The sequence below is a fragment of the Medicago truncatula genome, chromosome 5 (genome assembly GCF_003473485.1).
Source record: "Medicago truncatula cultivar Jemalong A17 chromosome 5, MtrunA17r5.0-ANR, whole genome shotgun sequence".
Lineage (NCBI taxonomy): Eukaryota > Viridiplantae > Streptophyta > Magnoliopsida > Fabales > Fabaceae > Medicago > Medicago truncatula.
In genome coordinates, this window is record NC_053046.1 from 40,692,894 (window position 1) to 40,710,363 (window position 17,470).

Consider the following 17,470-nt stretch of genomic DNA (forward strand, 5'->3'; position numbering starts at 1 on the left):
ATTTAGTAGCTCAAAAAACAAGTTCAACACTTGTAATTGTTACCCACAAGGGCAAAGCCAACTTCAAAAGTTTATAAATCGTAACAAATATGTTGCACTTATTTATTTCGCGTGAGAGAGAAATATTTTGATATAGTTGTGTGTTTTATTTTTTAAAAAACTTTGAGGAGTGGATGTATGGCTTTAGCCACACAATGCATCCGCCCCATGAGCTAAATTCATTTAACATGACAGCATAACCCTATTGTGTAGGATATGTGAAAAATAGACTCATGTTCACGCTATGTCAATATGTGATAGTAAGTATCAAAGTTGTACTTGACATTCACTCTTGTAATATGTAGGTTGTGCATTGAATATATTTGCTTGGATACCTTCATCATACTAACAATATAATTTGAGTAAAAAAATCTAAAGTTGTTTTAACACGTCTCATGTTTTGTGCATTCATTTATGGATTTCCTCCTTAGATTAGATGCACTATAGTTCTCATTTCATCCTTTGACATTGGAGATTTAGGATGCACTATAGATATTGGGTTACATAAAGTCACAATAACTGGTTATAAAGCAACGTGACATCAGCTTGTTAAAAAAAAAAAAACTTGAATTTTTTTATTTTTATACCAAACCCATTTGATTAGTCCCGTGGATGGATCATGACATGACATCAGTGACTTTACATTTATATAAAATGTCACATGTGTTATGATTTCCTAGTAATAATTTTCATGTGGAACATTATTACTGCACTAACGTTGAAATTGAAAAGCTTTCTGAGAATCAGATGCTGCTAATTGGAAGTAAATCCGAACAATATTAACGGTTCAGAATCAGACATGTTCCTTATTTGTAGAACAAAAATGTCCGCAATATTCAATATTCTTTTTTTCTTTTTGACTCAAACAATATTCAGTATTCCTTTCAAATTTGTTATTTGCACGTTCATTTTAACTACATTGATGATGCAGAATAGTGTTTTTTTATCCAACTAAAAATAGTAGTGGGTACAAATTTTTGACAAAAGTAGCGCGTACAAAATTAAAATGATTTCGTTTTGTCCACATATATCTTATAAAAATGATTCATTGCAAACTAATTTTAACCACATAAAACCAAATACATGATAGTATCATAGTAATAACAAAAAATTTATGCTATCTGACAAAAAAATAAATAACAAATTTATGCTGGCCACATAATCGATTTGCTTTTCGAAAAATACCTCCATAAGATTCAATTCTTGTGCCAGTGAAAGCCATCAACATTTTTGAAGAATAATCCAATAAATTTTATTTTTACATCGGAGAATCATCAAACATATTTTTCAAAATAGCATCTTAACATAAATAGACGAGCAAACGGAACAATAATGTTCCACTTTAACGTGATAATTCATATATTGATTAATTCTTTCTAAAAAATGATTAATTTCCTTTTTTACTTTTAAAGATAAATTAAGGTGTTATGGAGATGATATACGATCATCTTTTGTTAAAATAAAAAATGATATATGATCATTTATCATGTCATTCTTTTAATTTTTTAAAACTTCACATACGCAAATTGTTGTATAGCATGATGAAAATAAAGCACAATTTACTACAAATACACCTGGACAACCGATTTTATATTTTTGAAATAAACCAGTCAGAAAAAATTTAAACTAAATATTACATTCAAAGATTATTTTCAATTCGTGATTTTTTGTGTGTTAGACCTTTTACAAATAACTTTTCTTTTTCCCTTAAATATATATATGCTAAAATATATACTTAGCTCTCCAAAATTCTCTTCTCTAAAAATTAAATTTTTTAGATAAGAAAACTCTACGCACACATTTGGAACAAGTAGGTATGAATCCCTCTCAACCCACATGCGTCATAAGCGCGAGCTTACATATGAAACCATGGTGAATCCCTTCGAACATGCAACCATCAAAAGCTTGAATTTGTAACTTCAGTATATTTACATTAAAATAGCACCAAGAAGCAAGAGTCCAAAATAGAACGCAAAATTCAAACACAAATTTAATTTGAAGTTTTAGTCATAAAAAAGCAAGAATTATAACTACAACGCAAATCTAAACACAAATTTGAAATCCCTACTATAAGAAGATCTTGTATTCATGTAGTCGAGACATCAATAATCGATTTTAATCAAGAGGCATTTTTAACTATATAGCCGGTCCATCTGAACACAAGTTTTTTTTTTCTTCTCAATATCTAAAAACAAGCTAATATATATTTCGATTTTTTTTTTTATTTTTGGAGAGAAAGCTAATATATACCATCAAGCATTTGTGTTTGCATTTTCATACCCATAGAAGACAAACATAGACATTGAGAATATTTTTTTTCCAAATATGAAAGGTAAATAAAGGGACATTACATTAAATAACATTTTTCCTCTTTCAAAAAAAAATAATTAAATAACATTTTTCCGTACACTAATAGATTTAGCTTCTTTATGCTTAGATTCATTCCCCTTTTCCAATCACATATGTGTACGGTCACAACCATATCACTGCATGCATTCAATAACATCTGAACCGTTTAATCAATATCTAATCATAAAAAATTTAAATTCAATATTCTTAATTTAAAATAGCCAAAATCTGGACCGTTCAATATCAATGGAACAACCTAGATATAACTAAGTGCATGCAATCAATCACTATCACTACATACACTCCAAATAAAAACTTATGCTGATAAACATTGACATGGACATAAAAATATTATATGCTTTTTTTTAAACAAAAAAAATAATTATATACTATACTATAAACTTTAATTAAACATACATGAGAAAATTGTGAGAATAATAAATAAAATAAAACACATATATAGTTCCAAGTTTTCTTTCCCTTTAAAGTAACCCATTAGACTCAGTTACCAACATCATTGGCCAAACAATCTCTCTCATCATTTTGTTGGGTCAACCTTAGTTCATTGTCTCACTTTCTCTTTCCTTTCTTGGTCATGGCTTCTTTGGTTGAATGGACTTAGAATCCTTTAAACATTCTTGGTGCAAAACTATCCATATATTTCTATCTTTGTATAAGTCTTTTATAAGCTTCAGGGTCAACTTGTTACTGTTCCTCAAGATTTGTTTCTCTCACAAGCTTGCTATTTTGAGTGGTTTCATCTTCAATCTCAAATCAAAGGGTGACCATGTATGTAGTTTTTCTTTTAATCTCTTACCAAGGTCATTAAATTTCATTTAAGTGCTTAAAGTCTAACCTTTTCATTCTTAATCTTGAATATATTTAATGGGTCATCAAATGGACCAAAATGGTATTAAGTAAATGTTAGTTTTTGTTTCATGGAATGATTGGAATCTGACTTTTGTTGCTTGAAGTACAAGTGATTGTGGAGAAAGTTCTTTATAAAAAAAGTTTGTTCTTTTGAGTTTTGAGCTTTGTTTAGCTAGAATTAGAATATGTTGTTATAGCTTTTGCATTGATTTGTTTCCTTAAAGGGGTATGAATCTGATTTCTTTGTTTTTTGGTTCAAGATTAAGTCAACCAATCCATTGACTCAATTGAAGCCTTTGATTTACTTGAGGTCATGGATAATAATTCAAATGAAGCATCATCATCATTGAGTTTTGTATCATCTCAATTATCAAATGCTTCAAGTAATAATCACAACATAACTTCCTCAACCAACAATGAACATGTGGCAATGGCAAATACTGAAATTGTGAGTTTGAATAAGCTCAGTGGAAGCCTTGAGAAGTTATTGAGTGATGTTGATTATGATTATTGTGATGCTGAGATTCTTGTTGAAGAAATCCCGGTCGGTATTCATCGATGTATACTGGCTTCACGAAGTCAATTTTTTCATGAACTTTTTAAGAAAGGAAAAGATGGAGAAGTTAAGGATGGAAAGGGAAAGCCAAGGTATCTCATGAAAGAATTGGTGCCTTATGGTAGTGTTGGATATGAAGCTTTCATTGTTTTCTTGCATTATTTGTATACTGGAAAGTTAAAGGCTCCACCACCAGAAGTGACAACATGTGTTGATGAAGCGTGTATTCATGATTCATGTCGTCCTGCTATTAACTTTGCTTTGGAACTTATGTATGCTTCTTCCACTTTTCAGATGAAAGAGCTCGCTTTAGTTTTTCAGGTATAAATACTATAATTCCTTAAGCATCATTTTCTTGTACTTTCTCCTTTATTTTTATTGCTCATATTTTGTGTAGAAGAGAGGAAATCTGACAAGTTTAGGATCCATCTTGTGAAATGGACCGTAAAATGTAAATCCTAAGCTTGAATAATAGAAAGGTACTGCAGCTGCTCTGTAGTCGGGAGACCTAGGCATTTTGGCTGAATTCTGTGATCAAATCTTGTTTGTTCTCTGTTTGCGTTTTTCGTATCTGTTTGCTTTTGATCTAGGGTTGTTGCTCTAACAAAAGACCTACAAAACTACGTAAAGCATTCACTATTTGAGTAGTTCCAAAGCTTAGCTTAGACTAATAAGCAACAGCAGATTGGCATTTTATTTATACATTTTGAGTAGTTCATCACCTCATTTTATTTATACATTTTTCAGTCAGCAATTCCCCTCATTCACACAGCTTGACAATCCAAATATGTTTTCCTGTGTTTTGGTGTATCTATCAAGACTTGATACTATAATTTTCAAAAGAAATCTCTTTCTTTTCCTTTGTGCTACATGGAATAGGCCAGAAGAAAAAGAAAAACTTGAGTCTTTTTTGAACTAATCTAATGTAAATATCTCTTTACTGATGCAGAGGTGTCTCCTAAATTATGTTGACAAGGCTCTTGTAGAAGATGTCATTCCAATTCTAATGGCTGCACATCACTGCAAACAAGACCAACTTCTCTCTCATTGCATTCAGAGAGTAGCAAGGTCTGACATGGAAATCATATATTTGGAAAGAGAACTTCCTCATGAAGTTGTGACTGAAATCAAATCCCTCCGAGTCCAATCTCTGCCGGAATCAACACCGGATTCAATGGAAGTGGAACCTGTGATTGTGAGTGATAAGAGTATCAGGAAAATCCTTAAGGCATTGGACTCTGATGACGTCGAGTTACTGAAGCTTCTTTTAGACGAATCTAGTGTGACTCTTGATGATGCCTATGCACTGCACTATGCTTGTGCATATTGTGATTCTAAGGTTGTTCAAGAAGTTCTTACACTTGGATTGGCTGATATTCTCCTTAAAAATCCTCGCGGATACACGGTTCTTCATGTTGCCGCAAGACGAAAGGATCCATCCATTTTGGTTGCACTATTGAAAAACGGAGCTTGTGCATCAGAAACCACTCTTGATGGACAAACTGCTCTTTCAATTTGTCAGAGATTGACAAGGCGAAAGGATTATCATGAGAAAACGGCGACGGGGAAGGAGTCTCACAAGGATAGGCTTTGTGTTGATGTACTTGAGAGAGAGATGAGAAGAAGTTCCATGTCAGTGAACATGGAAGTTTTGTCACAATTAACTGCTGATGATTTACACATGAGACTGGATTACCTTGAAAATAGAGGTATTTGTCCTTTTCACATTCCTTCAATTATATCCATACCTTTATAATTGATTCTAGAGGTGTAGAATTGATTTTGACTTGTTTATCTCTACAGTTGATTTTTAGCATCGAATATAATATTCAATTCACTCCTACATAAATTTATCGAAAATTCAATCACTTTACATTTAACTCAATTTTAGCCAGAATCAATTCATTAAATGTTAATTTTTTGTCACCGCATAATCAAACACATAGTTAGTTGCTATTATACTTTAGGAATATCCAATCCATGCATATGAACCTCACCAAAATATTTGCATGAAACTTTTGAATTTGGAAGCTTATTATGGACAAGAAAATTACATTCTTCATATGTTGCAGTTGCATTTGCTACGCTGTTCTATCCTGCTGAGGCTAGGGTAGCCATAGAGAATGCTGGGGCAGATTCAACACCACGCTATGCAAGTTCAACAGCTTTGAAGGGCAATATAAAAGAAGTAGATCTAAATGAAACTCCTTCTGTTAGAACAAGAAAACTCCAATTAAGATTACAATCCCTTTTAAAAATAGGTATGATCAAATGCATTTTTCATTATCTTGCTTATAATAGTTTATCCATAATCTTTATATGATCGTCAAATAGCTTTGAAGTTACTAAAACTCCTCCAATTAAACTGTGTGCAGTTGAGAATGGTAGGCGTTTTTTTCCGCATTGTTCTGAAGTGCTTGATAAGTATCTAGACGATGATATGCCGGATGTTTTTGTCCTAGAGAAGGGAACGGAAGAAGAGCAGAGAGCAAAGAAAGCGCGGTTCATGGAACTTAAAGATGAGGTGCAGAAGGCATTTCACAAGGATATGGCTGAAAATAACCAATCAGGTTTTTCATCTGCATTGTCGTCTACATCATCGTCAGCCCGTAGGGAAAGTCTTAACCACAAAGTGAGGAGAAAATGAAGTCCATTTTGTTCAAGAGTAGTTGCTATATAAGTTTTGGCCTTTTGATGTAATGTTGTAACTTGCAAGTAGCCAACAGTAGCATGTTTTGCTAATAAGATGCTATGTTACTTTAGTTGTTTTACAAATGCACATGAGATATTTTTACTAAGTCAATGTACTTGCTTATAATCATGTAATATAATTAAGGAATTTTATTACCTAGAAACTATGTCACACAATTTTAGTTGCAATTGGATATAATTAGGAATTTGCTTTGTAATTTCTTCCAATGGGATATAGAAACTTCATTGCAATAACAAGATTTGTCACTAGGCATTGTTTGGTTGTTAATAATACTAATAATTTCCATGAAGATTCTTAAACAAAAAGTTAAAAAAGTGTTTGTTTGTGAGGTCAGCTGATTGCTGACTCATCTCCATTACATAGAAAAAGGGAAAAAAATGCTTAAGTTTTCTAATTTGGTAGATTAACTGAATCATGCAGAATAATTTGTCTAATAGTCTATATAAAAACTCATAAAATATTGTGTAAGATTTGTTATCCATAGAACAAGTTGGATCCACCTACCTTACTGGAAGGTTTTTTAATTACCAACATGCAACAGCTGATTGTGTGCTGCCATTAGAAAGGGACAGAAAATAAAGTATTATCAAGGAGTCCAAGGACAGGAGTGGGGCACACTCACATTCACATTTCACACATCTCTCTCTACAAAGAAAAGTAACATAACAAACAAAATCCCACATGTACACACACAACCATACACATGTTGGACTGTATAGGACAGTTAAATCTGAGTCCAAAATCACATGTTTTTTTTTTTATTTATCTAAAGGTTGTACAATATGTTGTCATCCAATTCAAACTTTGATTGAAACAATTATTGATTAACTTTTACTTACTTTTGCATCGAATTTTAGATTATCAGAATCTCTTTTCACTTAATCAGAGGGTTAAGACGGAAAAATACCTAATTCATGAGTGTAGAGGAAGGAATACCAAAGGAAAAACCTACTTCATGCAATGATTCATGAATGTGTTACTCTTCTATACATGTTGGTTACTTGAGATGTATGTAATCATAACTCAAAAAAAAAGGTATAAACATCATAACTCTATATCTTAAAATCTATATTTTCAAACAAAAAAAGTAGCACTTGCTAATCATAGACACATTATTAAAATAGACATCATCTCATAAACAATTTGGTTAACTTTTTAGGACCTAAAAGTGCAACTCCATAAGCAGCTGGTAGGGATAATAGCTTATTGACTTTTCCGACATAAGCCCTTTTAGTGAAGTTATTATAATCATTGGCTTCAATAGAATCTAATATCTGCCTATATAACAACAATGCTGCCCATACAGGCCATCTACTAGCAGAACTGAGCTCTGAAACACCCTTTTCTGCTTCATCAAAAAACATTCTTGCCCTTTTTATTTGTCCCTTCATGAAATTTCTCCATTTGTCTGTTACTTTTCCACGCATAATGTCTTCATCTGATATGCCAGCTTGTGCTAGCTCATCTTGAGGGAGATACACTCTTCCTCTTCTAGCACTATCATATTCAACAAGAAGAAACAATTAGAATAATGCACAATTGAATTAAATAGTTTACTACATGTTGAACTATTTGAGAATTCTAATTAGACTAAAAAAAGTTTGTAATTACTAATTATATATTTGAACTTGTCAATAATCATTGATTACAAATAATTTAAAAAGTTTATGAACCTAATTAAAGCCATGGGAAAATTATAATGTATTGACAAATTCATGGATTTAATTATAAAAAAAATGTTCAAAGGCTTATTTAAAAAATTTCAAATAGTTTAAGTACCGATCACGAAAAGGAAAACCTTTTTATTTAACTATTTTTATTTATTTCTATCAATAAAAAAATTCAAAATGTGAGAAGCCCTTTAGTTAGAAGGTATTAAGAAACCAACATGATGGCCAGGGAGTTGGTAACACTCTTCCCGAAGAAAGGAATTTAATTTCAATTTTTGAAGTCAATCTGAGAGGTAGTTCAACCCCATATAAAAAAAAAAAAGAAATCGATGTCTCGCAGCCGACTCAAAGATTAGTCTCATAGTGGGCTAAAAAGATGTGAGTTGTCGGAAAACATTAAGGCGTCTATGGTGGTATAAGACCCTAGTTTCGGTGGGTTGGAAAGAAATGAAAGTGAGAATCATTGAAATAGTATATAGTTTTTGGTTCAATTATATGATATTTATGAGTTCAAAGAACTTACTCTTCTCCAACATCTCTGAGTATATTGGTGAGTTGATTTGCAATTCCTAGTGCCAATGCTGCATTATAAATGCTCTCTGTTGAAGCCTTGGATTCAGGTGCTATCCCCATTACAGGAACACTCATAAGACCTACTGTTCCAGCAACATAGTAACAATAAAGGTAGAGCTCATCAAAATTGTTGTATCTTGACTTTGTCAAATCCATCCTCATCCCTTCTATCATGTCCTTGAATGGCTATTTCAAATAAACATTCCAATGTCAACAAGATCAATTTTAGCTAGCACATAAAAATAAGATTCAAGTTTTCTTCTTTTGTGCTTTGTTTTTCAATTTTGTCATTTATTTTGTGTATGTAAATTGTTGTTTTTGGATTTCCAAACTGTTGTATTTGGATTTCCAAATTCTATTATCTATCGAAGTTGTTACTAGGTTGAGTCACGACCAGGTCGCTCTCTTTAAGACGTTTCGTGGCACCGCCCAAAATTGTGCATGGCAGACTATCAACCACGCCGCCTCCAGGATAAAACAAGTCCAGCTGCAACTGTGCGGTTAACTACTGCAGTGTAGAAAACCGTTCAAGAATTACACCTCCAAATATGGTACTAAGACCACTCTTTAATACTGAAACCACTTTAATATGGCACTGTTACCACTCTATATGGTGCTGAGACCACTCAAATATGGTGTTACCACCATTCTAATTATTAACTTCTCCAACTATGATACTATGATCACTCAAATATGGTTTTACACCATTCTAACGTCTAACTTCTTCAAGAATCGAAGAAGAATATATTTTAAGATCATTCATATTTTTGAAGGGACATTATACCGAAAAGGGACTATGATCTTAAATTATTATTTATTCCGAAGGACATAAAAATATCGAAGGGACTATGAACTTAAGACCATTCTTAATTCCGAAGGGACATTTAAACCGAATAGGGACTATGGTCTTAAGAACACTCTTTATTCCGAAGGGACAGAAAAAGGAGATGAAGAGAAGAAAGACTCGTCAACACAAGTCAAGGGAGAAGAGAGAAAGAGTTCCCGACAACTCAATAAAACTCTTTGGTGTGTTTTTTGAACTGAGTGGAGTCCTCTATTTATATAGAGATTCTGTAACTGTTTTAGCAAAAATTGTGACAACAGTTACTCTAGTGGATAAGATTAAAATGAAGTTTATCCATTAATCAGTTCAACAACACTTGTGGATAGGATCAAAATAAACAAATCCACAAAAGTGGAGGAACCAAACTATTGGATTTGAATGAAGGAAATATAATAATAATTAAATTATTATTCTTATCACAACTACCATAAGCTAAATTTATGGAAAGTGATATTCTCGAATAAAATAATAATTACTATTATTTTTATCACTATCAAGTATTTAAAATTAAATACCACAATTTAATGTGTGTGTTCTATTTTATGCGGGACCCCCACACTCTATTTTTTCAATTCACACAACATTAGATCAAAGTATATTTACTTGGTGTTTAATCTTTCAATTTTTCATCCAACATCACATCAATGTTCCAACAATCCCCCACTTGAATTTAAAAAATGGTTTCAATAATAACGTCAAAATGTTTCTATAAGGTTGCTAATAAACAAAGGTGTCGCCTATAACTTGAACCTTTGCATAGCGGATAATATTCTGATTTAACAAGAGTTGCTTACAGCATTGAACTCTATCTCAGACATAGAACCCACACACAAACCTTTTCCTAAGGTGTATTCTAAAAGCTCGTGCGTTTTATGGCCCTGCACGTCTATCCCAGTTTTAACGAACGTTCTAGGTATTCTGCCCCGAATACCATAGGAATCGGCCTAAGTTCCACATTCGCATAGGTGAGTCTATCAAGAGTACTCCTGTAGCTAGGTACTCCACTCCACATAGAGTAGAGATCTCATTAAGAGTTTCTATTATCTCATCCTTCTGTCACTCCAGGAATCATGCTTTCTTATTTTTCTCATAGCATGTTCTATCACTCATGACTTGTTATTACCCATTGAACCTATTTCTTGGGATCTCCAATCATGTAGGTCGGGTTACCATCACTTGTGATCTTTGGGCATTAGTCTCATCCTATTGGATGTGTTTAGGACTTTCTTTCTAGTAATTCCTTTCGTCAAAGGATTGACTGATTCTTTCTTCGTACGTGCACGATATACTTTAACCGTTCCTTTTAGAGCTCTCTAATCATTCTGTGTTCGTGCCTTAATTATCGTCTCTCACCATTGTGGTAACGATTCTCAATTTTATAATAGCTGCAGACTATCACAAAAAATCAACACTTCGGACAACGGTTTCACCCACTGAAGGTTCTTAGCTAGCAAGCATCTTATCAACTTGCTTCTTCACTAGTTTTGTCTAGTGTTCTCATCTCAGATTCATTCCATAATATTATTTGTTTCAACAAATAACTCCTCCAGTGATGCTCAATGGGAAGTCACTAGTCGCTTTGAAACTCATCTGAAGGATGTTCAAAAATTTTTTTTTTTTTTTTTTATCTTGTACCACTCATGTACAATATGATACTTTGTTCAAAAAATGTACAATATGATACTTCTCATTTGTATCTTGTACCATTCAAGTACAATAAGATACTTCTCATAATGTAATCCTAGAGTCATAATCTTCTTAAGGCACCTCATGACTCTTTCAGTAGCATGACAATGCTTCTCATCTGTCTACTAGTAAACTTGAACAAAAGTCTCACGACGTGGCCAACGTCGATTCTAATACATTCAATGGCATGTCTAAAGACTGCCAATGATGCTCACACTTAAGTGTTCTTGAAAAGTTTTACACTTGCAAGTTTACAGTCAAAGAATTACATTTTCTTAAGATATTCTCAACTTTGTGAGATTCATCAGAAAAGTTCTCTTTTCTGATCTAGTAATCTTGAAACCAAGAATTACTTCAACTTTGTCTAGGTCTTTCTTATCAATGTTATTGATAAACAATGATTTCATATAATTCATAACATGAATCTTTAAACCAAATATGAGCAAGTCGTCTTCATAGAGACATATGATCGTGAAAATATTATTTGTCACTTTCATTCACTTTATACTCATTCGATAGAATTAGAATGTCGAATTTTTCATGTCATTCCTTAAGAGTTTATTTTAGACCTCACAAAGAATTATCTAACTTACAGAACTTGTTTTCTAGTCCATGAATCACAAAACCTTTAGGTTGTTTAATATAGACTTCTTCTTCTAGTTCACCATAAAGAAGGCAACTTTCACATCCATTTGGAGTACTATCGAGTTATGAACGGCGGCTAAAGGGACTAGTACTCTTATGGATATGATTCTAGTGACTGGTGAATAAATGTCGAAGAAGACTATATTTTTTTCTCTATCTAAAACCTTTGACTACAAGGAGAGCCTTGTATTCATCAACCGTACCATCAGGTTTTAGTTCTTTTTCCTAAAATCCAAATACAACCGATTAGTTTGCAACTATGAGACAAGTCAACCAAGTGTCTTGTTTTGTTAGACTCTAGAAAATCCATTTCATCGTTTATTGCTTCTTGCCATAATTCAGCATCCAATAAGGATATAACTTCTTTAAGGCTTAATGGATATTCTTCCAATGTATAAACTGAGTTCATACTCTTTAGCTATTCTAGCTTTCCTACCTCCTCGAGGTTCTATAACATCTGGTACGATGTTTTCATAACTATTTCTGATTACATGAATGTGATCAGATATAGTGCCCCCACTAGTTCTTAATTTTTAGAAGGAAATTTATTTTTCCCCCGATAATGTTGTGCTCCCACTAGTGCCCCCACTATTCTTTAGTTTAAAGGGGTAAATATTTACATAGAAATCGGCGTCTTTTAATTCTATGATCACTTTAACATTTAGGTCATAAAACCTATATGTTTCGCTATTTATAGCATACCCAATGAATATACATTCATAGGCTCTACTAGTGAGTTCAACTCTCTTGGGGTCCAGAATCTAAATATAGTCCACACAATTCCAAGTTCAAAAAATAAGACAAGTTGAGTTGTCTTTTCTTCCAAAATTTCTTAATTAGAATTTTTGTTCTTAAACTTGGGTACTCTATAAATTTCAATTTTCGTTATAAAAATTGAGCATATCAAGCATATCAATTTTATTTTCCAAAATTCACAGTCATCAATAAATATGATAAAATATCATTTTATCATTTCTAATTTATGTCCCATCAAGTTCACACATATCATAATCTATTAAGTTTAGAGATTCAATTCTCTAAACATTAATTTATATGAACTTTTGGTTCATATATCTTGACTGTAAAAAAAAAATTAAAATTGTCTAATTATATAACTTTGAGATTAAGTCAAAGTTACTCAAAGATGCAGTCTTTTTTCCACAAGAATGTATGGTGTACAAGTCACTTGACTTGTTCTTATAGGATCAAAATCACAAAATAATTAAGTGCTCGAGTCTATATCCATTTACCAAAATTGATGCTCTAGCATATAGTTATTTTCGATGACGTAATGTTGTTACATTAATTTACCAAAATATTTGGTTCATGTGCCGAGCTTTGATAAAGAAGGCACGAGATGTATATAACATACACAGTGCCCAAGATGCTTCTAACATACACTTAATTAAATTAGAACCTTAACATAATTTGCCACTGCACTGTACACAAATTTTCCAATACTTGACCACCATACTTTACCGACCTTGATATGTTGTTTCAAGTAGTTTGTTATATCTTTGTCGATTGTCAAGGATTCAGTAGAAAATTAGAAACGATGCAGCAACACATGTGGGTTCTATTCATGTACCAATTAAGGTTATTTATTCACAGAACGTATTGTGAATTTCATAGTGTTGTTTACAACAAGCACTTTGTTGTTTCAGTCGAAGGATGTAATTCTATGACTTGATTTATCCTTCTTGTATTTAGGGACAATTGAAGCTCAACAAGTAACTTCTTCGGTAGACATAGCAGTACCAAACGTCTTAAAATTGTTGTTTTTGGATTTCCAAACTGTTAGTATTTGGATTTCCAAATTCTATTATCTATCGAAGTTGTTACTAGGTTGAGTCACGACCAGGTCGCTCTCTTTAAGACGTTTCGTGGCACCGCCCAAAATTGTGCAAGACAGACTATCAACCACGCCGCCTCCAGGATAAAACAAGTCCAGCTGCAACTGTGCGGTTAACTACTGCACTGTAGAAAACCGTTCAAGAATTACACCTCCAAATATGGTACTAAGACCACTCTTTAATACTGAAACCACTTTAATATGGCACTGTTACCACTCTATATGGTGCTGAGACCACTCAAATATGGTGTTACCACCATTCTAATTATTAACTTCTCCAACTATGATACTATGATCACTCAAATATGGTTTTACACCATTCTAACGTCTAACTTCTTCAAGAATCGAAGAAGAATATATTTTAAGATCATTCATATTTTTGAAGGGACATTATACCGAAAAGGGACTATGATCTTAAATTATTATTTATTCCGAAGGACATAAAAATATCGAAGGGACTATGAACTTAAGACCATTCTTAATTCCGAAGGGACATTTAAACCGAATAGGGACTATGGTCTTAAGAACACTCTTTATTCCGAAGGGACAGAAAAAGGAGATGAAGAGAAGAAAGACTCGTCAACACAAGTCAAGGGAGAAGAGAGAAAGAGTTCCCGACAACTCGATAAAATTCTTTGGTGTGTTTTTTGAACTGAGTGGAGTCCTCTATTTATATAGAGATTCTGTAACTGTTTTAGCAAAAATTGCGACAACAGTTACTCTAGTGGATAAGATTAAAATGAAGTTTATCCATTAATCAGTTCAACAACACTTGTGGATAGGATCAAAATAAACAAATCCACAAAAGTGGAGGAACCAAACTATTGGATTTGAATGAAGGAAATATAATAATAATTAAATTATTATTCTTATCACAACTACCATAAGCTAAATTTATGGAAAGTGATATTCTCGAATAAAATAATAATTACTATTATTTTTATCACTATCAAGTATTTAAAATTAAATACCACAATTTAATGTGTGTGTTCTATTTTATGCTGGACCCCCACACTCTATTTTTTCAATTCACACAACATTAGATCAAAGTATATTTATTTGGTGTTTAATCTTTCAATTTTTCATCCAACATCACATCAATGTTCCAACATAAATTATTAAAAGTAAGACAATTATGTGGTCCGTAAGGCCTAACTTAACAGACAATATCGATATTGTTAAATTTGACACCTTTATTTGGACTCAATGTCGATATTGTTAAGGTTGAAATTTAAATTTTGGGCATGTGATGTGAAGTAGTACCTGAATATCAACGGGGTACTTAGAGACACTGAGTGAGAGAGCAGCATCAAACATATCATATGGTCGACATTCAAAAACATCAGTTAACCGTTGCTCCCATCTGTCCAAGGCTGCTGGTGTAATGTGTGAAGAATTTGGGCCATCTACTAGTTCATCAGTTCTTCTACACCAAACTGCAATGCACAATGAAATTGTCAATTCCAAAAATAAAAAAATGGACTTAATAGTTATTAGAATGTTAGTTTTATTTTTTGTTGATGATATCATAATTTGGAAAGCATTACTTTTCTCGCCCTATGCCTTTCCTTGCGCGTCCTATTTTTTTCAAAATTATCTTCGGAGCATTCCGAATTATGTAATCCGAAATGATGTTTTCTTTTGTTAAAGGGTGAAAAAATGAGCAATGGATTTTTCCGGATTTTGTAATCCGGAAACTTAAAAAAATAGGGCGTGTTACATGATGTTTTCGGATTACATAATTCGGAAACCCCCTAAACACCCTTTTTCAAGGTAAAACAGTTCGGATTATATAATCCGAACTGTATCATCACAAATTCTAAACATATTTGTAATATGTATAGTCATTTTAGGAACAATATTAATCTTCCTAACTCTCATCCTTCTGTTTTGGGTCATTGTTACTTGTTCTTAGTCCAAAATTGGGTTTTCGAACTACTTGATCAGATTGCTCCGAAATTTCCCCAGAAAATCAGAAAAAATTCAAGGACCATGACTCCCTTAGAAGGAACTTCTTGTGGGACTCTGCCCCTCAAAATCCAAAATTCCATCGTTTAGACCAATTTTTCATATTCTCATAAAAATCCGAAAAAATTTGTATTAGTTTTATTTGATTTTTAGAATTTTTTGGTGCTATTTTTATGATTTTATTTGATAGGTTTTTAGCATTTTTTACTTAGTTTTTTTGTTGTTTTTAAAAGCAAAACTCAAAACTACTGAAATATAAGAGAATCTGATGGCTGATTATACATAGAATTGTCCGGATTATAAAATCCAAAATAGTAAATATGAATCCGAATTTTAAAATCCGGAATGCATAAAGGCATTTTTAAAAATTTTAGAGTGGACGGAAGAATGCAATAGGGTGAAAAAATAATATTCTAATTTGGAATGTTAATCTAATCTACATACCATAGATTGCCCATATAGCTTTCCGGCGTTCTTGTGTCATCAATTGTGTACCTAAATTGTAAAATTGAAAGATGAGTCAAATCAACAATAAATATAGTACTTATCATTAGACAATTCTAAACCCAAATCCGTCCAATTCGAAAGATGAGTCAAATCAACAATAAATATATGAACCTAACTATCGATGGAATGTTTTTGATCATTTTCATGTATTTTTAAGAAACAATGAATGTGAGAAAAGTAATCGTCGTGATATTACTAACTTCTTTTTTCAATCCAACTCACTGCGGCTCTTTTGTTTGTTACGTTTTTTGTGTGAAAAAAAACGGTTTTTTAACAAAAAAAATATTTTTTAAATATTTATATGTTTGTTAAAAATATATAAAAATGAGAATTGAAAAAAAAAATCTAAAAATTTCTTTAAATGAGAAGCTCTTTTGAGTATATTTTTTAAAAATTAATTAGTGCAATATTAATTTTTAAAACAACATGTAAATAGAAACAATTTCTTTTGTAAAATAAAACAGAAATGAGATAATGATTCTTCATTCTTGCCTATGTGTGGATGATTCAGCCCACAATGAAACTTACCAAAAATGGATTAAATTCAATTCAATTGAATATTGTGGCATAGAGAAATGAGAATAAAAGAAAAATACCTAGGTAAAAAGTCTTGGCATACTCAGCACAAACTTCACCACACCGATCATAAGCAGAATTCAATAAATCTCCATTGCTAAAATCACCTTCAATTGTTTTCTCAAAATCAAATTCTATATTTGCACCCCTCTTCTCTTCTCTCACCAAACCTGCTTGCTTCAAAACTACTTCATACACCCTCTCCTCTGAACTTCTTGAAGGTTCTGCTACCACTGCACCCCCACTTCCAAACCTTACCTTAGAACACAGTCTTACACTCCTTTCTCTTCTTCCAATTCTAGATATACCCACAAATGATTTTGCATCACAATTCACCCTAACAACAACACTAGACATCTCTAGGAAATTGTTCTTGAAATGAAGAATTTTTTTAGTGGACACTATAAAAAAGAGAGGGAGAAAAGAATGAGTTAGGAAACTTTGAAAAGTCTTTTTCAGAAGCTGCACTTTTTTTTTAATCTCGATGGTTCTCAAAGATATATAGAAAAAAAATATGTGATTGTAAGGCTTTTATGCGTTCATCATTTTTTTTTTATATAAGCTTTTATTTTATGTGTTCAATTGTAGCATATACGTGTGAAAATGTATGGACAGTGGTGTT

General features: G+C 32.4%; 2 protein-coding genes across 2 annotated transcripts; one reads left to right on the forward strand and one right to left on the reverse strand.

The window, feature by feature from the left end:
* Nucleotides 1-2,866: 2,866 nt before the first annotated feature.
* LOC11424081 (BTB/POZ domain and ankyrin repeat-containing protein NPR1) lies at nt 2,867-6,723 on the forward strand. The gene is made up of 5 exons (XM_003617314.4): nt 2,867-3,177; nt 3,519-4,135; nt 4,764-5,523; nt 5,887-6,075; nt 6,190-6,723. The coding sequence occupies exons 2-5, from the start codon at nt 3,572-3,574 to the stop codon at nt 6,459-6,461; spliced, it is 1,785 nt and encodes a 594-aa protein (XP_003617362.1). The 5' UTR covers nt 2,867-3,177; nt 3,519-3,571; the 3' UTR covers nt 6,462-6,723.
* An 840-nt stretch (nt 6,724-7,563) lies between these two features.
* On the reverse strand, nt 7,564-17,205 carry LOC11426744 (phytoene synthase 2, chloroplastic). The gene is made up of 5 exons (XM_003617315.4): nt 16,869-17,205; nt 16,210-16,260; nt 15,061-15,233; nt 8,721-8,956; nt 7,564-8,024 (listed from the first exon to the last, which is right to left on the reverse strand). Exons 1-5 carry the CDS (start codon nt 17,203-17,205, stop codon nt 7,655-7,657), a joined length of 1,167 nt encoding a protein of 388 aa, XP_003617363.2. The 3' UTR covers nt 7,564-7,654.
* Nucleotides 17,206-17,470: the final 265 nt, after the last annotated feature.

What these genes read in the sequence shown, in the direction of transcription:
- LOC11424081 (XM_003617314.4), top strand. Translation starts at nt 3,572, where the DNA reads ATGGATAATAATTCAAATGAAGCATCATCATCATTGAGTTTTGTATCA. An exon ending in AGCTCGCTTTAGTTTTTCAG is followed by an intron (nt 4,136 to 4,763) that starts GTATAAATACTA and finishes TTACTGATGCAG; the next exon opens with AGGTGTCTCCTAAATTATGT. An exon ending in ACAATCCCTTTTAAAAATAG is followed by an intron (nt 6,076 to 6,189) that starts GTATGATCAAAT and finishes AACTGTGTGCAG; the next exon opens with TTGAGAATGGTAGGCGTTTT.
- LOC11426744 (XM_003617315.4), bottom strand. Translation starts at nt 17,205, where the DNA reads ATGTCTAGTGTTGTTGTTAGGGTGAATTGTGATGCAAAATCATTTGTG. An exon ending in AGTACCCCGTTGATATTCAG is followed by an intron (nt 8,957 to 15,060) that starts GTACTACTTCAC and finishes TATTTGAAATAG; the next exon opens with CCATTCAAGGACATGATAGA. An exon ending in CTCAGAGATGTTGGAGAAGA is followed by an intron (nt 8,025 to 8,720) that starts GTAAGTTCTTTG and finishes TGAATATGATAG; the next exon opens with TGCTAGAAGAGGAAGAGTGT.